Source organism: Pistacia vera, unplaced genomic scaffold (assembly GCF_008641045.1).
Source record: "Pistacia vera cultivar Batoury unplaced genomic scaffold, PisVer_v2 Contig158, whole genome shotgun sequence".
NCBI lineage: Eukaryota > Viridiplantae > Streptophyta > Magnoliopsida > Sapindales > Anacardiaceae > Pistacia > Pistacia vera.
In genome coordinates this window covers 818,963-838,867 of record NW_022195663.1, presented here as the reverse complement: position 1 = coordinate 838,867, position 19,905 = coordinate 818,963, and the positions used below count along the sequence as shown (strand labels likewise).

At 34.0% G+C, this 19,905-nt stretch overlaps 1 protein-coding gene and 1 pseudogene across 1 annotated transcript; both read left to right on the top strand.

The window, feature by feature from the left end:
• The first annotated feature begins 52 nt into the window (after positions 1–52).
• LOC116124921 lies at positions 53–2,653 on the top strand (annotated as a pseudogene).
• A 14,130-nt stretch (positions 2,654–16,783) lies between these two features.
• On the top strand, positions 16,784–19,663 carry LOC116124958 (receptor-like protein EIX2). The gene has a single exon (XM_031410708.1). It carries the CDS (start codon positions 16,784–16,786, stop codon positions 19,661–19,663), a length of 2,880 nt encoding a protein of 959 aa, XP_031266568.1.
• Positions 19,664–19,905: the final 242 nt, after the last annotated feature.

Genomic DNA, 19,905 nt, shown 5'->3' with positions numbered 1-19,905 from the left:
GATTAAATTCCAATAGATGAGTCATTGATAAAATATTTGAGATTTATGTTGATTCTTATATTAAACATATCAAGAAATATACTGCTTATTCATAATAAGATTAGATTTCATGTTAAAAAAAGGTTCGTCTCACAAGAGCTTTCCCATGTGTAGTAACCACTTCTCATTTTAACCATGTCTGGATGTCCGAGTGATTTGATAGGGACTCTTGGCTATATTACTCAAGAGGTCTTGAGTTCAAATCTATCATCTGGTGCTAATAGGAATAGCTATTGGAGCTCTTGTCCGGTCAATAATTCCAGGTGCTAATAGGGTCTTGAAGGATTATTTGATGTGTGCGTAAGTTAGCCTGTATACCCTGATTAAAAAAAAAAAAAAAAACTTCCCATTTTTTGATACAATTTGTGAATTATATTGACAAGACGATGACGTGCAATCCCATTAAACACACCATTAATATAACAACATATTCCTCTCTGTATTTGATTTATTTCTTAAGTATGTTTTGATTTGGTCGATAATATAGCCAAAACCCCATGGTCAAAATGCAGACAGAACAAATGGCACTCCAAACTGAGAGTAATTGTGTTGAAGTTCAACTAATAACCAATCACTTTTCAATACTATAAGACAAAGTGCTAAGTGCTGACACAAAAATGGATTCCATCTCATACACTAATTTTTTTAAGCTTAAAGTCTCTTTAATTATCTCCTATTTAAGTCCTATATATTCTATGACTCTCTTCTTCAATCCACAGCAAAAGGGTCTCTCTCATTTCTAATCCTAATCACTGTGGATAAAAAATCTGGTAAATTTTGTTTATTTCTGTTCAGAGTTTTTGATTATGTTTGGTGATTTATTGAATTTACTAGGTGCTTTGTTTGTTGTTTGATTTGAAGGTGAAATGGCTGCAGTGGAGGCTGAAAATGGCTGTGATTTTAAAGCTCACGTGTTCTCATCATCATCAGAAGTGAAAACTCAGAACCCCATCTTTTCTATCACTCCGTTATTAATTTCTTTCAGTGCTTGAATGTTGTTGTTTGAATTGTACTCTTTCATCCAGCCTGAATTATTTAATCATACATTATTAGATATAATGAACATGGATATGCTTTGTGTGTTAATTTCCTCCATAAAGATTAAGAATTCAAGAGTGAAAGTTTCTCTTCTAATATTGAAGTGTCAACTTGCTTTTGTCATTCTAATTCATTTTTTTTTTTTTTTAATTTGTAGCTTTTTTGGAGAAATGCATTGTTTTATGACTTTCTTGTTGCTCTCATACTGTTTTATAAAACCAGTTGCTTGAAAAGCTGCACGAGAAGTGGAGTTCAGTGGAAAAGAAACCATACCCAGCTATGTATTCCAGCATATTTGGTGGAATATTCTTGTCCTGCTATGATGGTAATTCCATTGATGATCACATGGTTCATCGAGGGCATGGGGTGTTTGATACTGCTATATTTTAGATGGGTAGGCATAACCCCGTTCTATTGACTTGTGTGCTTAGAACTTGCAATTTCATTTTAAGCAGCAAATGATTGTAAAGTTGATGATATTCTAGATTGTGGATCTCAGTAATGATGAAAATGTTTGCTTCTGATTACGTAGATATCTGTATGAGCTTGATGTCCATCTAGATCGTTTTCTTAGATCAGCTGCAAAAGCGAGGATATCGTCTCCCTTCCCTCGAACAATGCTTCGAAGCATTCTTGTGCAATTAGCAGCTGCATCACATGCAAGAAAGGGACTCTAAGGTATTGGTTGAGTGCCGGTCCTGGGGACTTCTTGCTCTCGCCTGCAGGCTGTCTAACACCGGCATTCTATGCGTAGTCATCGCTGATGACATTTTGCAATGCAAAGAAGGGGTTAATGTCATTACATCCAGTATCCCATGAAGCCACCACTTTTCGCCACAATGAAAATGTAAACTATCTCCCAAATGTCCTTGCAAAGATGGAAGCTGAAGAGCATGGGCATCAGCTTCATTTGGATGACGAGGCAGGTTACATCGCGGAGGGTCCAAACGTTAATGTGGGTTTTATAACACAGATAAGGAGCTTATTTTGCCTCATTTTGATAAGATCCTTGGTGGATGCACTGCAAAGAGACTTCTAGAACTAGCACCCAAATTGGTTGAGCAAGGGAGATTGAAAAGCATCAAAACTGCAATCTCACGATTGAGGAAGCTAAAAATGCAGCTGAAATGATGTACATAGGAAGCAACACTTCCAATATGCCTATCATCAAGTGGGATGAACAACCCATTGGAGATGGTAACAACAATCCTCAATCACTAATATTATTGCTTTATCTTGGTAACTGCATTTTAGGGCTGCGCTGCTATATGTTTTTCGAAGAAGTATGAACTAGAAGTCATACTCTCACAAATTTTGTTGTATTTGTAAAGGTAAGGTGGGAGAATTGTCAATGGCACTGTCTGATCGCTTTGGGAGACATGGTAGCAGGGCCTGAAAAACACAGGTTTCGTATTCCCTACACACAGTGAGGACAAGCTGACCAAGATGGCTGAATAAATGGTTCATCTAGCACTTAGCCGCCATATTGCTTTTTATTTCTTGTGTACATTAGCTGAAGCGCTTGTGCTGCCTTATCTGTGCTCCTGCTGTTTATGAATATAAAAGCAGGTTTGAATAAAAGTAAAACAATCTAGATGCTGTTTGCATCATGAACCTCTTACTTGAAGGTGACATTAACAAAATCATTCAAAAGCATATTTCTGTTGGTGAACTTGATCCTGCACGCAGAAATCATAACTCATAAAACCATGATACCTGAATAGATCATAGTTCTTGCAATAATTATGTTCAATGAATATAAAACTGCAAGGTAATAAAGGGTATAGTTCATATTGAGTTTTCGACTCAATTGCACAAGAACTGAATCTTTCTGCAGTTAGGTCTTCAATGTATATGTGCATTGCCATTTGCCAAAGCATGTTTCTGTTTTCCTTATGTGTGTTCGTATTCGATAAAGTTTAAGAAAATGCAAATGACAATGGAAGTGGTGAGAACAAGAATGATGAACAGGTAAAACAGAGTGAATGAACTCCAAAGAAAAACACCTTCAAACACAAAGCGTAGCTCTGTTTCGATCCAGAGGCAAAAGCAAAGACAACAGTTTTTTTCAAGCACGTACTGAAAAAATTCATGATACATAGATTTCAGTCATCTGAAGGATAAGACACACAAAAATGTAATCTAAAAATAGATAATAGATTTGAGAAAAGACCAATGGACATCAAGAGAGACTGGAGTTACTCGAGACAGAGCGACATTGCAGGACTACTCCCAGCTCTACAAAACATCTTAAAAAAGAAAGAATAACTTTTCCCATGCCACCCATTTCGAGAAATGATGCAGTATATTGATCTGAGCTCATCATCAGTGGGTCTCCATGCTTCCATACTTCCATTACAAAGCCTGGCAAAGTGATCTCTCACTCTATGCAAAACCAACACAAAAACAATGAAATGGAACGCTCTGATATTATCCATAGAGTGAGGATCACCTTGCTGAACAATAATTTTCTTTTTTTTCTCTGTAAAAAGAGAAAGTGTAGGTGGAGTGGTTATAAATTGAAAGATGATACAATTCTTGAGTGGAGCTGAGAAATTTCACACCATTGAAAAAGCATCTTTCTCTACTGCTATCATCATTTAAGCCATTCTTATCTTCAGTCCACATCTTGTTGTGTCTTTATTGGGTAGTGGGGCTCAGGTTTTTGAGATATTCGGATGCATGGAAATGGTTCATCTAGAAAATATTTGACCCCCAACCTATGGCGAAATGACAAATTTCCCCAAATGTTGGAAATAGATTTAGTAGTCTCCAGTTCCCTCTATCCCATCAAAATTAGTCTTTGGCCGGTTTTGATTATTAAAATACCATTCCATCATTAAAAAAAAAAAAAAAAAAAAAAAAAAAAAAAAAAAAAAAAATCTTATACTAGCCTTGATTAACCATGAAAGGTTAATCGAATAATCCAGACTATGGTTTGCTCTCACAAAATCTAGGATTCGAGCTCTGAAAATGACCTTTACCATGGAAGTTGACATTTGATATTTAAACATTGGGGCCGACTGACATTACATGTGGGGAAAATGTCTTTTGCCATAGATTCGGCCTTCTTAATTCATCATTTGCTCATTGAATCGACTTGTGTAGTCTGCAGCGGACGGTAGGTGGATAGTTTGTAGACTTACCCTTGCAATTAAACCCGATTCCTAAGGCATTGATTGAGTCTTGGCAAAGCATGGTGATGATGCTTGATGTATTTTCACATAATTGCTCAACCCCCAACAATCAAGCATGTCATTCAAATTTCTTATGTCTTCCACAAGAGCCTTTCTCATCAACTCAAGCCAGAATTCATTAAAATTAGGGATGGTGCAGCAAATTTTAAAGATTTTCCTTTCTCCAGAGAACAAGATATGACATGGCAAAAGATGTTAGTAACTTACCTGTTGGAAAGTTAAGATAGGCAAAATATGATAGCCAAAATTACGAATTAGAAAGGCTATATTAATGCTGGTTACATCCACCTTAGACAAAGGCCCCAAGCCGTCCTGCAAACACCTACGAAACCCTAATCGATGGTAAGTCATACTGAATTAACAGCATTAAGTGCTTATATTAACCTCTATTAACTAATTCCAACTAAATATACCAGTCATAACAAAAATATACCAAGCTGCAACGTATACCAGGGAATCACAAAAAAAACTGTTTGTACTTTCAAAATTCTCAGTACTCTTAGCTTCAACTATGGCTGTCAAGGGCTCCCCGCACTCCTCTGCAACATCACATAGCTCATACTCGACTAAAGGAGATTGTTATCATCTTTGACAACAAATTCTGCAGGCTCTGTGACCTCAACACGGCCCCATTTGTCAACTGCTAGCCTCATAGATCCCTTAAACATGTAATCTTTGCATTACGGAGAATAACAGTGTACCAGGCTTCATCATGTCGCTGATCAATAAGCATCAGAAAACATTGGAAAGTTATTAAGGTAGAACAATTGAATTATAAAAAATGGACAAACTGTAACATTTCCCAGCCACTTAATTATCAAATAATTTGTATACATATTCCAACTTAGCTACTTTCATTAAAATCAAGTAAACTGTTACATAACATTCACTTAAAACACGAAAATAAAACAAGATTCCCTCCAGTCAATGAGGTCAACAAGGATATATTGACCAGGAAAGGGAAAGATTGGATAATTTTACAGCATTCATCAGTGCAATGTTGGCAATGCTCTTCTAGTCAATGCTAATCTATGAGACGCACAATTATAAATTAATTTATACTTAAGAGGAAGTATAACATTTTAGATTGGTGTCAGAGTAAACATGTGCGATGCACACAGACTGTACTAGTAGGAAAGTAGCACACAAGTGGTATACAAATCTATACTATTAACACTATGGCACCTTCCACGAATGAATCTTCAGTCAGTGAGCCTTAGCTACTACAATCAGCAAGAATTCAAGGCAAATAGTTTGTGCTGAGTTAGGCAAGAAAGAAATACCTTAGCCAAGACCTAGGCAGCAATTGAAATTACAACCCTCCTACAAGGCTTCCAAAAGTTACCTCTTGCCACCAATCACATCACATCATAATTTTGAAAACATATTGAACCAAAACAGTTTTAAATTCGTGGTCTCTACAATCAAGTGTAGTAAAAGTACAGATCAGAAACTCAACGGTGGAATGTCCAAGATAAATAGTAAGACAAAAAAAGAACATTTAGGAGCAAACGAATAATCAGCTTAACTTAACTAAGACATAAAGCATAGAGATAATCAGGAGGGTGTTGGGTGAGCTGGGAAGTAATCAAACAGCTTCAAATTTATAAGGTAAAATGCACTCCAAGCACCCAAGATATGAATATCAAGAGACGATTAAAAAGGACAAACCCAATTTCACAGCAACAAAGACACATTGGCACCTTTAAAAAACCAATAATACAAAGGAATCATTCACATGAAACTGTTATTTTTCTTGCTTTTTACTGTTCTTCCAATCTCCCATCAATAAAAACGAGCACGAAATACGAATCAAACACTGAATCTACAATAAATAGTTGTTAACAATACAACTTAGTACAAGGAGTGTCATGAATAATGTAGGTCCATTATATCTATAAATTATTAAAATCTAAAAAATAAGAGAGCCAAGCCTAATCAGCAAACGCCAAAATTTGTCACTGGCCACGAATACCTCGTCACCACACATGCCTAATTTAACAAAAATGTTTCCATTTCTCAATCCAAACAACAAGAACTTAAGATCCCTGCTAAACCTTACAAAATTGCCTAATAGAAGAACTTATCCTAAATTTCATTCTTCACCCGACACGTTGGCCTAATTACAAAGCAAATACCCTTTTTAAATATAGGAGGGGAGGTCTCTAGTAAATTTCATGAAAGGGGAACTCAATAAAAGACCATTAAATTTATTCACATTTCAAAATCCAAACTTTTTCCTAGAAACAGAAACCCAATACCAAAAATGAATAGATTCAAACCAAAAAAAAAAAAAATTCATAATACATTGTATACGATATTCATAAAATACCTTGATCGTTACGGGCTGTGAAGATTATGGTTCAGTGTCGTCACCGATGAGGCACTCTGCGATTCGGGTCTGGCGAAGGTGGTTGGAAGCCGATCGGCCCTTTTGCGAGACGGGGTTGGACAAGGACCTGTGCGATCAATGTGTGGCCATGGTGGCCGGGTTTGAGCTGGTACTTTGACGAAGACGGGCTTTCTGAGTCCTGCGTTTACATCGCTCTTGTTCTTTGTGTGGTGGTGGTGGTGTCGGTGCGGGCTGACGTTGACATTGCTGTTTAGTAAGTGGAGAAAGAGAAACCCTAACCCTAAATGGAGTTTTAACCAAAGGAAGGAAAGGAGCTAAAGGAACTAGCTTTATGTATGTACTATGTAGTAGGAGATGATGCTGATCTAACAAATTTCATGGGAATAATATTAGAGCGTTTCATTTCATTATTTGAATATTATTTTAGGAAATATAACGCATAGTTTTTAAAATATTATTCAATATTTTTAATTTAATATTTTACAATGTAAAAAATATTTTTGAAACTTATTCTATTTTTTGTTTTAGAAAATGGATAATAGAAAATGTTCACCGAAATCTAAAGAGAACCTATATTCGTTATATGAAAAGTCTATTAGTGGTTTAATCAATTTATTAATTGGCCAATTTTTTTTTTTTTAATTTTTTATATAAAGCTTAAGGAAAAAGTTTATTAAAAGTAGAGTTTTTATAAAATTCGTTAGTTGTTAATTAAAAAAAATTATATAAAAGGGTTGTACAATTCGATTCACCAAACAAGGTTTAATCACAAGAAAAAATAAATCAAGGTTTAAATAGTATGGAGATATTTTTGAAATTTTAATAATTTAAATAGCTAAAATAAAGCGTATAGAAGAAGTTTAAAGTTTGAATTCTTTAGTAAATATAAAATAACTTATTTAAATCCATCAAACACTTTCAAACAATCTAGAAGAAATAATTTTAAGCTCGTAGGTAAACCTAGTCAAATGGACACTTTAAGAGTTGAATTTCAAAATTATCTCTATGTTATTTTATTAATTTTAATTTCATCTTTTCTTATATTATAGTATATTCTTTTTTAAATATAATTTAAGAATGAAAAGCTTTTTCTACATTTTTTCTAACTAAATAATTGACAAATTTTGTTATAAAAAATATATTTTCATAAGCCTTTTATAATAATCTCTAATCTACTTGAACAAGACTTACTAAAAAGGACATGAATACAAAGGCATTGGTTATAAGTTTATATATAACAAGGCCTTTATATATAGGTGCAAAGAAGTATGTAACATTTTATCGAATAAACCATCACTAGATTGTCTAATGGTAAAAAAATAAAAGAGGATCTAATATACTCTCCCAAGTTCGAGTATATTTAATGATAAAAAAGCAAGAGGAGGATCTAACATGATCTCTTGAGTTTGAGTCCTCACGATTGCTAATAGGGGTGGCCATTGGAACTCTTACTTGACCGGTAGTTCTAGGATCATTGGAGATTAGTTGAGATGCACGTAAACAGGCTCGAACATCCTCGAACATAAAAAAAAAAAAAAAATTCACGATGTATGTCTAGTGATTTATGATCCAGAGTTTTAATGTTACGTGAATTGAGTTTTTATGCTTACATATTCCAATTGACTAGGATGACAGGTTCATATGATCTGGTTGTAAGACATTTATCTGTAATCTAAACAGAAATACAAAGAATATAATATTCTTAAACTATAAACCAGGAATCAAGAATTACCTCCAGCCATTGAAACAAACTCATGCAGCTGTATTTTGGCTCTTCTAAGCTCTCAAGACACTCTAATATTGATGGTGTATAATTTAGTATAATCGAGTTCTTAAGCTTAGGGATCAAAATAATATACATAACCAAGCTTCCATTAAGCTTTTGATGACATGCTTAATGGTTGCCATAAATCCCAAACGTTTAAAAACTGAAGCATTTAAAAACTGACCAACTAATGTGGACCATCAAGGTCTAAAACTGATGAAAATCAAAAGGTTATTTATCGTTATATAAGTAACGTAAGTTTTACACTCGTAATTTTTATTTCTCTTGAAGTTCTTGACTCAGACTTCATGAAAGTCTTCTTCATTCAAAATACGTGTAACAATTATATTTAAAACATTAATGAAAAGACACCAACCCAGCAGTTGGTAGGTAATGTGCAAGGGATTATATTGAGTTTTATTGATTACAAATTGACATCAAATTGGTTAGAGAAAAGAAAAATAAAGTAGATTAGAGTTTTGTTGGAATGGTATCAATCAAAAGACAACATTAGTATTTATTATATTTATTTATTTAAATATAACTAAGTTCTTTAATTAGAGAACTTTATTCTATAATACAGTTAGGATGAAAACATAATTTTGTTTGAACTTCTTGGTGAATTTATGAACAATAGCAGGAGCCTTTTGGACATTTTGTATCGTTTGGATCTTGACAACAAAAGCCTTTTCCTCCCGGGCAATCTCGATGGCAATCATCATCATGGTAGCAATAATCTGGTCGAACAAACCCAGCTTCAACTATTGGTAACTCAACCAATCATATACCTGTAATCAAATTAATTAAAACTAATTAAACACATGAAATTAAAATCGTAGACATTAATTAATAGCATGTGAAAAAAGAAGAGGAAAAATGAATGGACCAATTACATGAGGTTGTGACAAAGAGGACAATCAAGAATGACAATTTAGGTGAAATCTTCTCCATTTTCTTCTATGTAAATTAAGTTGTATAAAAGGAGCTTGTACTGAAACACGATGTGCACTCTACTACTTCGATAACCTTTATTTATAGTGATATAATTAGCAAAGGAATACAACCATAATCCTAATTACTAGATAAGATTATAAAAGCTCTTCTATCTTTAGAAATTGAATATAACAAATACCATAATGATATACAGGGATAACAACTTTCACCACTTATATAAATTTTTGTTTGCGAAGGGGATTAGTTTAACAAAAAATTTAGGGATGGGATGGCAAAGGAATTATAATGACTTTTTCATTGTAATTCCCTTCACACCCTTCAAAAATAGTTTGATTCACTGGACTTGAATCTCAAATAATTTATCCGGGAGTAATGCTATAATTATCTAAGGATGCGCACCGAATTCGTGCATCGAATGATGTGACACAATCTTGATCGTTGATTCATTATAAGTTAATATTAATCAATGGTCAAGATTTTATCATGTCATTCGGTGCATGGATTCGGTGTGTAATTTTTGGTAACTCTATCATTTTCCTTTATCAGGTCTATTGCCTCTCACACGCTTGGCCTTTAACATCCATAAACTCGACCTTTCCAACAACAGTTTGTCAGGATCAATTTCTCACTTGTTGTGTTATGAGATGATTGAGGCAAATTCTCATCCTTAGAAAAAACTTCTTCCACGGACAATTACAAGATTGTTTGGTGAATAATTGGCAAAACTTAATTGTCCTAAAATTAGATAACAACAAATTTACTGGTGTTCATATAAACATCTCTCTTGGAACTGTTGGCCGGGTAAGAGCCTCAGTGGTCATCCCTGTTTGGGAAGACTAGAACTCAAGAGCTCATAAAGTCTCATTTTACTCTTTTGTCATCAGGTCACCTAATGGTAGTTAACAGATAATATGTTACCATTATATTTCATATAAGTCTTTAGCTTCATTAATATCACCATGTCTTCTGGTTTTCACCTTGTTCACTACTTTTTTTAATTTTTGGCTTCAATCCCTCAAATTTTGTATCTGCCACATATGTGAGCTTGGCACTTAGGTCTGTTGTCGATCGGTTTCTGTAATATAGTAGGTCCTTTACTTATCAGCAAGAGATAGAAATACATCGTTTCTTGGATTGCATTGATTCATGTTTTGATTATTGACTCTTATAAACTGTTGAGATATATTTTCTTTAATTGATATACCATTCATCCATATTTATTGAGCAATATTTTATTGAATAGACTTTTCAAATACAAAAATACATTCATTTATTCATTTTGACAATTGTACCACGTCAATTCTATATGAGAATTTGTATTCACAATTTTTACGTATTGTATTACTTATACTAATAATGTCACAAGTACTGAGATTAATGCATGCTAAAAATTTGGGAGAAAAAAACTTTGTGGAAACTAATATCAAGGCAAAAAAAAAAAAAAAAAAAAAAAAAAAAAAAAAAAAAAAAAAAAAAAAAAAAACTACTTCTAAATAGTTTGATGGTTCGCTTGAGACTCTTGGATGTATTACTCAAGAGGTCATGAGTTTGAATCCCTACGACTACTAATAAGGGATAGCCATTAGAGGCTTATCTGACCATTAACTTCAGGATTCCGAGAAATTAGTTGAGGTATGCGCAAGCTGGTCTGGACACCCCAGATTCAAAAAATGAAAAAAAAGATATCGAGGAAAAAAGAAAATCGTAATAACTTTTCAAGTTGTTGCAGGATTTCTGTATGGTATAAATTAAATTAAGATTCTTGTATAAAATAATTATATGAGATTTAAAGATTGTTTAAGAGAGAGAAAATCTTAATAAGGGGACATTAGAAATGAGGAATTTCTTTTCTCAATCCATCATAACTAGGGATGGGTGTTTGGCCCGGTCCCACAGGGATTTGGCCCGAATGGGGCGGGGAATAACCGAAAATATTGGGGATAGGGCCGGGGATGGTCCTAAAAAAAATCTCCGCCCCGACCCATCAACCCAGCCCCACCTTCTTTTATTGAGAATTTTATGTTTTTTTTTTTTTTTTCCTTTGCGAGATTGTATATAAAGATAGAGTTTAAATCATGGTTTTAACTTTTAAGTAATGTGTAACGCCCACATTGAGGTATGTAACTTATTTATGCTTTAATGCCCTTAGTTTTATTTGTTTCAAGGTGAAAGATTGAGAAATTAGAATTTGCAGACTTCGTCGCGGCAATGTATGCTCTGGAATGTCTCGCTGAGGCGAAGGAAAAGCTTCGCCGGGGCAAAGAACTTGTTGGCATTTTTGAGAAAATTCTAGAAAACTTCCTTAAGGGCAAAATGGTCATTGCACCCATAATTAGTTGAAAATGCGGAGAGTGAAAAATATTAGAATTTCATGGAGAATGCAATGGAATTGAGGGTATTATTGTAATTGATTAAAGGGCAAAGAAGAAATTTCATAGAAAGTACAAGGGCAAAATGGGAAAGTGTAAGTAACAAATGAGATATTAAGGGTTTAAGAATGAAAACCCTACCATTCTCTACCCCTCACACGCCACCTTCATCCCCAAATTCTCGCAATTTCTTCATCAAATTTCTAAGTCAATTTAGAGGATTTTTGGTTGGATTTTGGTATAATTACAATCCTTAGCATCCAAAGGTAAGAATTCTAGCAATAAGATGTGAGATTAATTTTAAAGTGTTAAATTCTTATAGTTTATATGCTTAGGGTTTAAGAAGAAGAGGAAGTCTACCAAAGAGAGAGATTCTAGTGTGGACCTACCCAAGATCAAGGTAAATAAATCCAACCCTAGTCATGGTTTCAGCAATACTTGAGTAGAGAATTTTCTTATACGTATTTATATGCTTCAGTATTGAGAGTTGTTGGTGGAATTGATGATGATTCATGGTTAGAATTCTACCATGAGGAGTGATGATTGTGTTTATAGAAATTGATGGAAGTTTGGATGAGTTAAGAAAGAATTTGAGTAGGGTTATGGAGTGTATTTTTCTGGCCAGTTTGAAGTTGTTTTTAGGGAGCTTTATTCCAAAATTTTGGTTATTAGAGATTGCTATGGGAGTGTAATCACCTTAGTGCTTGGTTTGTGTATACAAAGTGTTTGATGAAATTTTATAGAGAAGTGCATGTATGAGTATGTTGATTTATTATTTTGATATGAGTTTGTAGATGGTAGAGAAAGTAGAGAATGCCATGTTTACATGCCATATTGCATCCTCGCATTTAATTAAGAATTGAGAAAGAACAATAAGAAAAGCCCATTTACATGCGTACATGCATATAAGAATATTAAAGAACAAAGAAAGAAAATAAAATCATTAAAGAAAAGAAAAGAAATTGAATACTAATTTTTAAAAGAAAGATAAGAGAAAATAAGGTGATTGCGATGGGGAACCTGTGAGTGACAAGAAGAAGAATATTCCCACATACACGCCACCTTTAGTGAGTGGCCTAAGAATAAGAAGAAAAATTTGTACAGTTCGTAAGAGTGCATGTGGATGAGGACTGTACCCAGAAGAATATATCTACATGCACGCCGCCTTTAGTGAGTGGCCTAAGAAGAAGAAGAATTATACAGTTCATAAGAAGTGCATGTAGATAAGGACTGTACTCACTCACACGACTAGGGTTCTGAATCCATGCCTCAACTGAGTCCGATCGGCAAAGAATAAGAAAGAATGCAAGAAAAGAATAGAAAGAGAAGAATAAGAAAGAAGGAAAAGAATAGAAAGAGAAGAATAAGAAAGAAAGAAAAGAATAGAAAGAGAAGAGAGAATAGAAAGAAAAGAAAGAAGGAAGAGAAATAGAAAGAAAGAAACATAGAAAAGAAAGAAAAACAGAATAAGGAGCAGAAAAACAGAAAAGAAAATGCACATCATATGCATTTGTGCTTTTGCATCATACTTATGCATGATACCATGCCTACTATCATGAGTAGTGAGAAATTAGAAATAAAGAAAGAACAGAGAGAACTAGAAATAGAGAAAGAACAGAGAAAGAACGAAGAAAGAACTGAGAAAAATGGAAAAGTGTGATGTAAGGAAAGAAATTCAGAATATGAGCAACGGAGATAGAAGGGTAGCATAACAGATTTACTTACTGAGCCATTAGTGCTCATTTTGTTGATTTCTCTGTTTTTGCAGGAAATAGGTGAGGAGCGGTCGGATGGAATGTCGAGAGCGGAGGAGAATGACACTACTGCCTACTATGTATGAGTTTATGTATATGACACTTTTGTTAATATAAAGAAATTTTTGGGCCCACTATTTTGTACTTAAATACGTATATATTTTCTATGATATATTTAGTGACTTCATATTATATTTCCGAAAGTATAATAGCTAGAAAGAGTTATTACATAATGTATCTAAATTTACGATATTTACTTTTATAATACTCTCTAATGTTTGTATTAAATTTATAGAAAAAATAATTTTAAACGAGGGAGTATAATAATTAAATATATGTATTATTACTTTGTGAAATTCACAAAATAATAATACATGCCCTAAAAATAAATTTGATTAGATTATTACAATTTACCAAACCAATATAAGAATATACACAATTGCTTAGCGGATTACAAATTACACAAATTCAATCATCCTTGTAATTAATTAATTGAAAAATTCCCAATTCTGGGATAAATCCCCACGGGGAAATTTCCTCGTGAAACCCCATTCATCGGGTCGGGCCAAGATGGGGATGGGAGTGATTCCATCCCCACAGGCCAAGGACAGTCACAAGAATTGTGCCCGCCACCGGGGATGGTCATGGGAGCAGATATTGGGGACGGGGAATGGGGTCCTCGGCCTTGGCTCGGCCGACGCCCATCCCTAATCATAACTTGCGCCTTTTTCTCGTGAATAAGCAGATTGTTTTTTGCAATTTATGAAATCAGATAATGTGGTTTGTAAGTAAACAACTTTGTCACGGTTTACAAAGTAAAAAATTCAGAAAACAAGGAAAAAAAACGCAAACGAACATATTAGGATCTATATTTCCATCATAAACTCTATTATGATAAACTCTATTTTAATAAGCTCTTATATACTTGAAGAAGAGTCACTAAATGACCTTAAATATAAAGGAGTTGTTATAAGTTCGTAAAAACAACAAGGCCTCACTATATAATGTTAGGGTAATACCATGTTGACAAACGAATCTCACAAATCGATGTAGCATCTGAGTTGACATTAACACGTCAACTGACAGTTTTGACTAAATATAAACAGTCGTTTCTTAGGGACAAACAGTTGTTCCTTGTGAAGGAATGACTATTCCTTCATAAAGAATGGATATGAAGGAATGACCATTCCATACGAGATGTCCATTTTCGTATGAAGGAATGATAATTCCTTTACAAAGAATGACCGTTCCATGGTTGTTTTTCATTCATATATGGCCGTTCCTTCAAGGAACGATCCGTTTCATAAGGAAGGAATGGTTGTTCCTTAACGACTATTCCTTCCGTGAGAAATGACCATTCATTTTATGAACGGTCATTTCTCAGGTCTAGTCAAATTCATTTTATGTCTTGGGTGTGGTGGAGTTACCAACTCATTTTATGTCTTCGATTGTTTATGAGAGAAGTTACCAACTCAGTTGTCACGTTAAATTTTGATTCTTTCAGTAAGGAAAATCTTGAATATGGAATAATTAATACACTCAAAATAAAACCAAAGTGTAAAAGAGCACAGAATTAGGGCATCTCAAGAGTCAAATCATCATAGCATAAATTAATACTTAATGAGATAAATCAAGTAGTCCAATTGATTTTGAACTACTAAAGAAAATGAAGGGTTATGTAATAATTCCTTACTACTTTTTCATAAGACAAGCTATTAATCGTTTAAGTAAATATAGATGAATAATCGTTCATATATAAAAATTTAGAGGGGGCAAATATCGCTTTTTGGAAAGCGTAATCTTACGTGTTTCAAGTCTTTTCATTGAATTTTCCCAACATTTTCTCCAACCATTCAGTTATCACTTATATAGTAGTCTATTGCATGCTTCATGTGTTAGTGCAATTCTTTTCTTGACTTCAAAACGTATTGATTGCTCTTGAAAATTTTGGATGACATGATGAGTTGATAACTAATTAAAGTGTTTTGGAAATTTTGATTCTTTTAGTAGAGGAAATCTTGAATATGGAATAATTAATACATGTAAAATAAATCGTAGTGTAAAAGAACACTTAATTAGGGCATCTCAAGAGTCAAATCATCGTAGCATAAATTAATACTTAATGAGATAAATCAAGTAGTCCAATTGTTTTTGAACCACTAAAGAAAATGAAGGGTTATGTAATAATTCCTTACTACTTCTTTCTCATATGACGAGCGATTAGGTAAATATAGATGAATAATCGCTCATATATACAAATTTAAAGGGGGCAAATATCGCTTTTTGGAAAGTTTCATCTTACGTATTTCAAGTCTCTTCATTGAATTTTCTCAACATTTTCACCAACCATTCAATTATCACTTGTACAGTAGTCTCTCGTGTGCTTCATGTGTTAATGCAATTCTTTTCTTGACTTCAAAACGTATTGATTGCTCTTGAAAATTTTGGATGACATGATGAGTTGATAACTAATTAAAGCGTTTTGGAAATTTTGATTCTTTTAGTAAGGAAAATCTTGAATATGGAATAATAATACACGTAAAATGAAACCAAAATGTAAAAGAGCACAGAATCAGGGCATCTCAAGAGCCAAATCATCGTAACATAAACTAATACTTAATGAGATATCAATTAGACCATTTGTTACTTTTCCAAACTAATTTTCTTTGTTAGAAAAAATTTAAAATATCACTAGATATATCATCTATATAGCTAACTGAGAATTTATGTTATCATTTATGAGTACTTATTAAATAGGGTTAATAACAATAATTCAAATAACAAAAGTTTCCCATGTGGTTAGTGAAATAATAGAAATTCTTTACCGTTGATTTTTCAATAATAAAATAAACGGTAAATGGGTAATTAGGTAAATATCTATTAATCTATCACGTTATAAATTGCAATGGTTAACTAATGCTAACGGGACTTTCGTTATTTAATTAAACCTCAAGCAGGTCAAGAAAAAACCCCTTTTAAATATGAAAATTACAATGTGTACATGTATCAGTTTGTGGTATTTCAGCAACAACACCATAAACTTTCTTTATTCTTCAGTTATCGCGTGGAATTAAATTATTTACAAATTCTTTAAATTGGATTCTTGGGTAATTGACCATAAATTGATTTCACGTGCAATTTTTTATTTCTTATTGTTGACTTGGTACTTCATAAAAGTCACCAACCCACTGGTCGGCACGGCACGTAATGTGCACGGATTATATTAAGTTTTATTGATGGGTGGAACAAGACTATAAATACTAACCTATTGATAAATTATACCGTATACATTTTAAGCCTTCAAAACCACAATCATGAGCGTTGTCGCATTTCTTTTGCTTGAGTTACTTGCCATAACAGCCATCAATATTAGCTTCTGCAATGGAAGCTCTTACATGGGTTGTATTCAAAGTGAGAGAGAAGCACTTTTAAGGTTCAAGCAAGATCTTGAAGATCCTTCCAACCGACTTGCATCTTGGAATGGTGACGGAGATTGTTGCACATGGGAAGGTGTTGTCTGCAACAACTTCACAGGCAACGTCCTTGAGCTCCACCTTACAAGTGAGTCCTATCCCATATCATATGATTTCTCTGCTCAAATAGATCGGCGAAGGTCAAGGTTTGGTGGTAAGATAAATCCCTCTTTGCTTAATTTAAAGCATTTGACTTACTTGGACTTAAGCGCAAATAATTTTAAAGAGATTCAAATTCCTGAATTTCTTGGTTCTATGGGTAGTCTAAGATACCTTAATCTCTCTTCAGCTGGATTCGAGGGTATAATTCCTCACCAACTTGGAAATTTATCTAATCTGCAATATCTTGATCTCGGTCATAAAAATGATTTCCAGTCATTATATGTTGAGAATTTTTCTTGGTTGTCCGGTCTTTCTTTGTTAAAGAAGCTTGATTTGAGCGATGTTAACATAAGTAAAGCCTCAAAAGAGCTTCTGGTGATAAATGCACTTCCTTCTTTACAGTTTTTAAGTTTGTCAAATTGTGGTCTTCATCGCTTTCCTCCGTTGTCTTTTGTGAATTTTTCATCTTTAACCTTCCTTGATTTGAGTGGTAATAATATTCAAGGTACAATACCTGATGGACTTCAAAACTTGACATCTCTTAAGTATCTTAATTTAGGTTACAATGATTTCAATTCATCAGTACCAAACTGGTTGTACAAACTTGGCCGTCTGGAAGACCTTTCCCTTGCTGGCATCCACTGGCAAGGAACGATTTCAAGTGCTGTAGGAAACTTGAGTTTTCTCAAAACACTTGATCTCTCTTCTAGTAATCTTGAAGGGGCAGTCCTGACATCTTTTAGAAGATTTTGCAACTTACGGTCAATCTCTATGTCATTGATGAATTTGAATCAAGACATACATGAAGTATTAGAGTCTCTGTATTTGGTTTGCAGTAATCTTTTTGGTCATTTGACAAATCAACTCGGACAATTTAAAAATTTAGAATTTCTTGATCTTACTAACAACTCTATTTCTGGTCCTTTTCCATCATCTTTGGGAGAGCTTTCCTCATTGCGAATTCTAGATCTTTCAGATAACAAATTGAATGAAACTCTTTCTGAAGTCCACTTTTCCGGTCTCACAAAATTGATAGGTTTTGCTGCATCTGGAAGTTCTCTAATGTTCAAAAACAGTGCTGAGTGGATCCCGCCGTTTAAACTTCAAATTTTGCTATTGAGGTCGTGTCATTTGGGGTCTCAATTTCCATCCTGGCTTCATTCACAAAAGCATTTACTTGTTCTAGATATATCCAACTCAAGTATTTTAGATACTCTTCCTGCTTATTTATTTAAAGCCCCTTTCCAAATTGTTCACCTGAATCTCTCTCACAACCAAATGTATGGAAAGATTCCAAATCTAATGGAGTCATCAAAACTTGATTCACTGGACTTAAGCTCAAATAATTTATCAGGTCCATTGCCTCTCACACCCTTCAACATGCATGAACTCAACCTTTCCAACAACAGTTTGTCAGGATCAATTTCTCACTTCTTGTGTTACAAGATGAATGAGGCAAAGAGATTGATGCAAATTCTCATCCTTAGCAAAAACTTCTTCCACGGAGAATTACCAGATTGTTTGGTGAATTGGCAAGACTTAATTGTCTTGAAATTAAATTACAACAAATTTACTGGTAATCTTCCAACCACCATTGGAACTTTAAGTTTTCTTCAATCACTACACCTTCGCAACAACAAGCTCTCTGGACCATTACCTGTGTCAATTAAAAATTGTACAAAGTTACAAGCCTTTGACGCAAGTAAAAATGAGTTTACTGGAAACATTCCAGCGTGGATAGGTGAAAGCTTTTCAAGAATGAAATTTCTCAACCTTCATTCAAATAAGTTTTATGGACTTTTACCGGTGGAACTTTGCCATCTCACTTCTCTACAAATCGTAGACCTTGCGAATAACAATTTTTGGGGAATCATACCAAGGTGTATCGGGAATTTCAGTGCCATGACTACTCAGAATCATTCTGTACAGGTGGATGAAAACAATATTGACTATTCGTCAGATGCGTATTTTTCTCCCGAGGATTTTCTTGAGGATGCGTCACTTGTGATGAAAGGGAGGATATTCGAGTATAGCACAATTCTTAACTTGGTAAGAGCTATAGATCTTTCCAATAATAATTTCTCAGGAGAGATTCCGGTAGAATTGACAAATCTTGGAGCACTGAAATTATTGAATTTGTCACATAATCATTTTACCGGTAGAATTCCTGAGAATATCGGTGTTATGCTATCGTTGGAGTGTGTTGATTTTTCTGGAAATAAGTTGTCTGGTAAAATTCCACAGAGCATTTCAAGTATGTCGTTCTTGAGCTCCTTGAATTTATCCAACAATAACTTAGTTGGAAAAATTCCTTTGTCCACTCAGTTACAATCCCTTGAGGCATCTTCTTTCACAGGCAATGAACTTTGTGGACCGCCACTTATCAAGAACTGCACTGCAACTATTCCAACGTCGGACCATGATAGTGGAGGAGGAAATGATGATGGTAATGAACATGAAGTTGACTGGTTCTATGTAGGCATGGCACTTGGATTTATGGTGGGTTTCTGGGGTGTAATAAGTCCTTTACTTATCAGCAGGAGGTGGAGGGTTATCCATTTTCATTTCTTGGATAGCCTTTGGATCAAATTTTGCGCTATCGTGAGAAAATGTTTTTAGTTGTTTTATGTTTTAGAGCTATAGTTAGCTTTTTACTGAGCTAGTGTTACAGAAAAAATAAATAAAAGAAGTTGATGCTGGCGATTGCATTATTGAAAATATTATTTAGTTCCTATGTGTATGCATACTATTTTGCTTGCTACATACTCTCTTGTTTATTATATTCCCATAACAATTGGTTTTATTTTTCCCATGAAATGAATGATTCAAGATCTGAGTTTCTATCTTACAGAAGAAAACGA

What these genes read in the sequence shown, in the direction of transcription:
- LOC116124958 (XM_031410708.1), top strand. Translation starts at nt 16,784, where the DNA reads ATGAGCGTTGTCGCATTTCTTTTGCTTGAGTTACTTGCCATAACAGCC.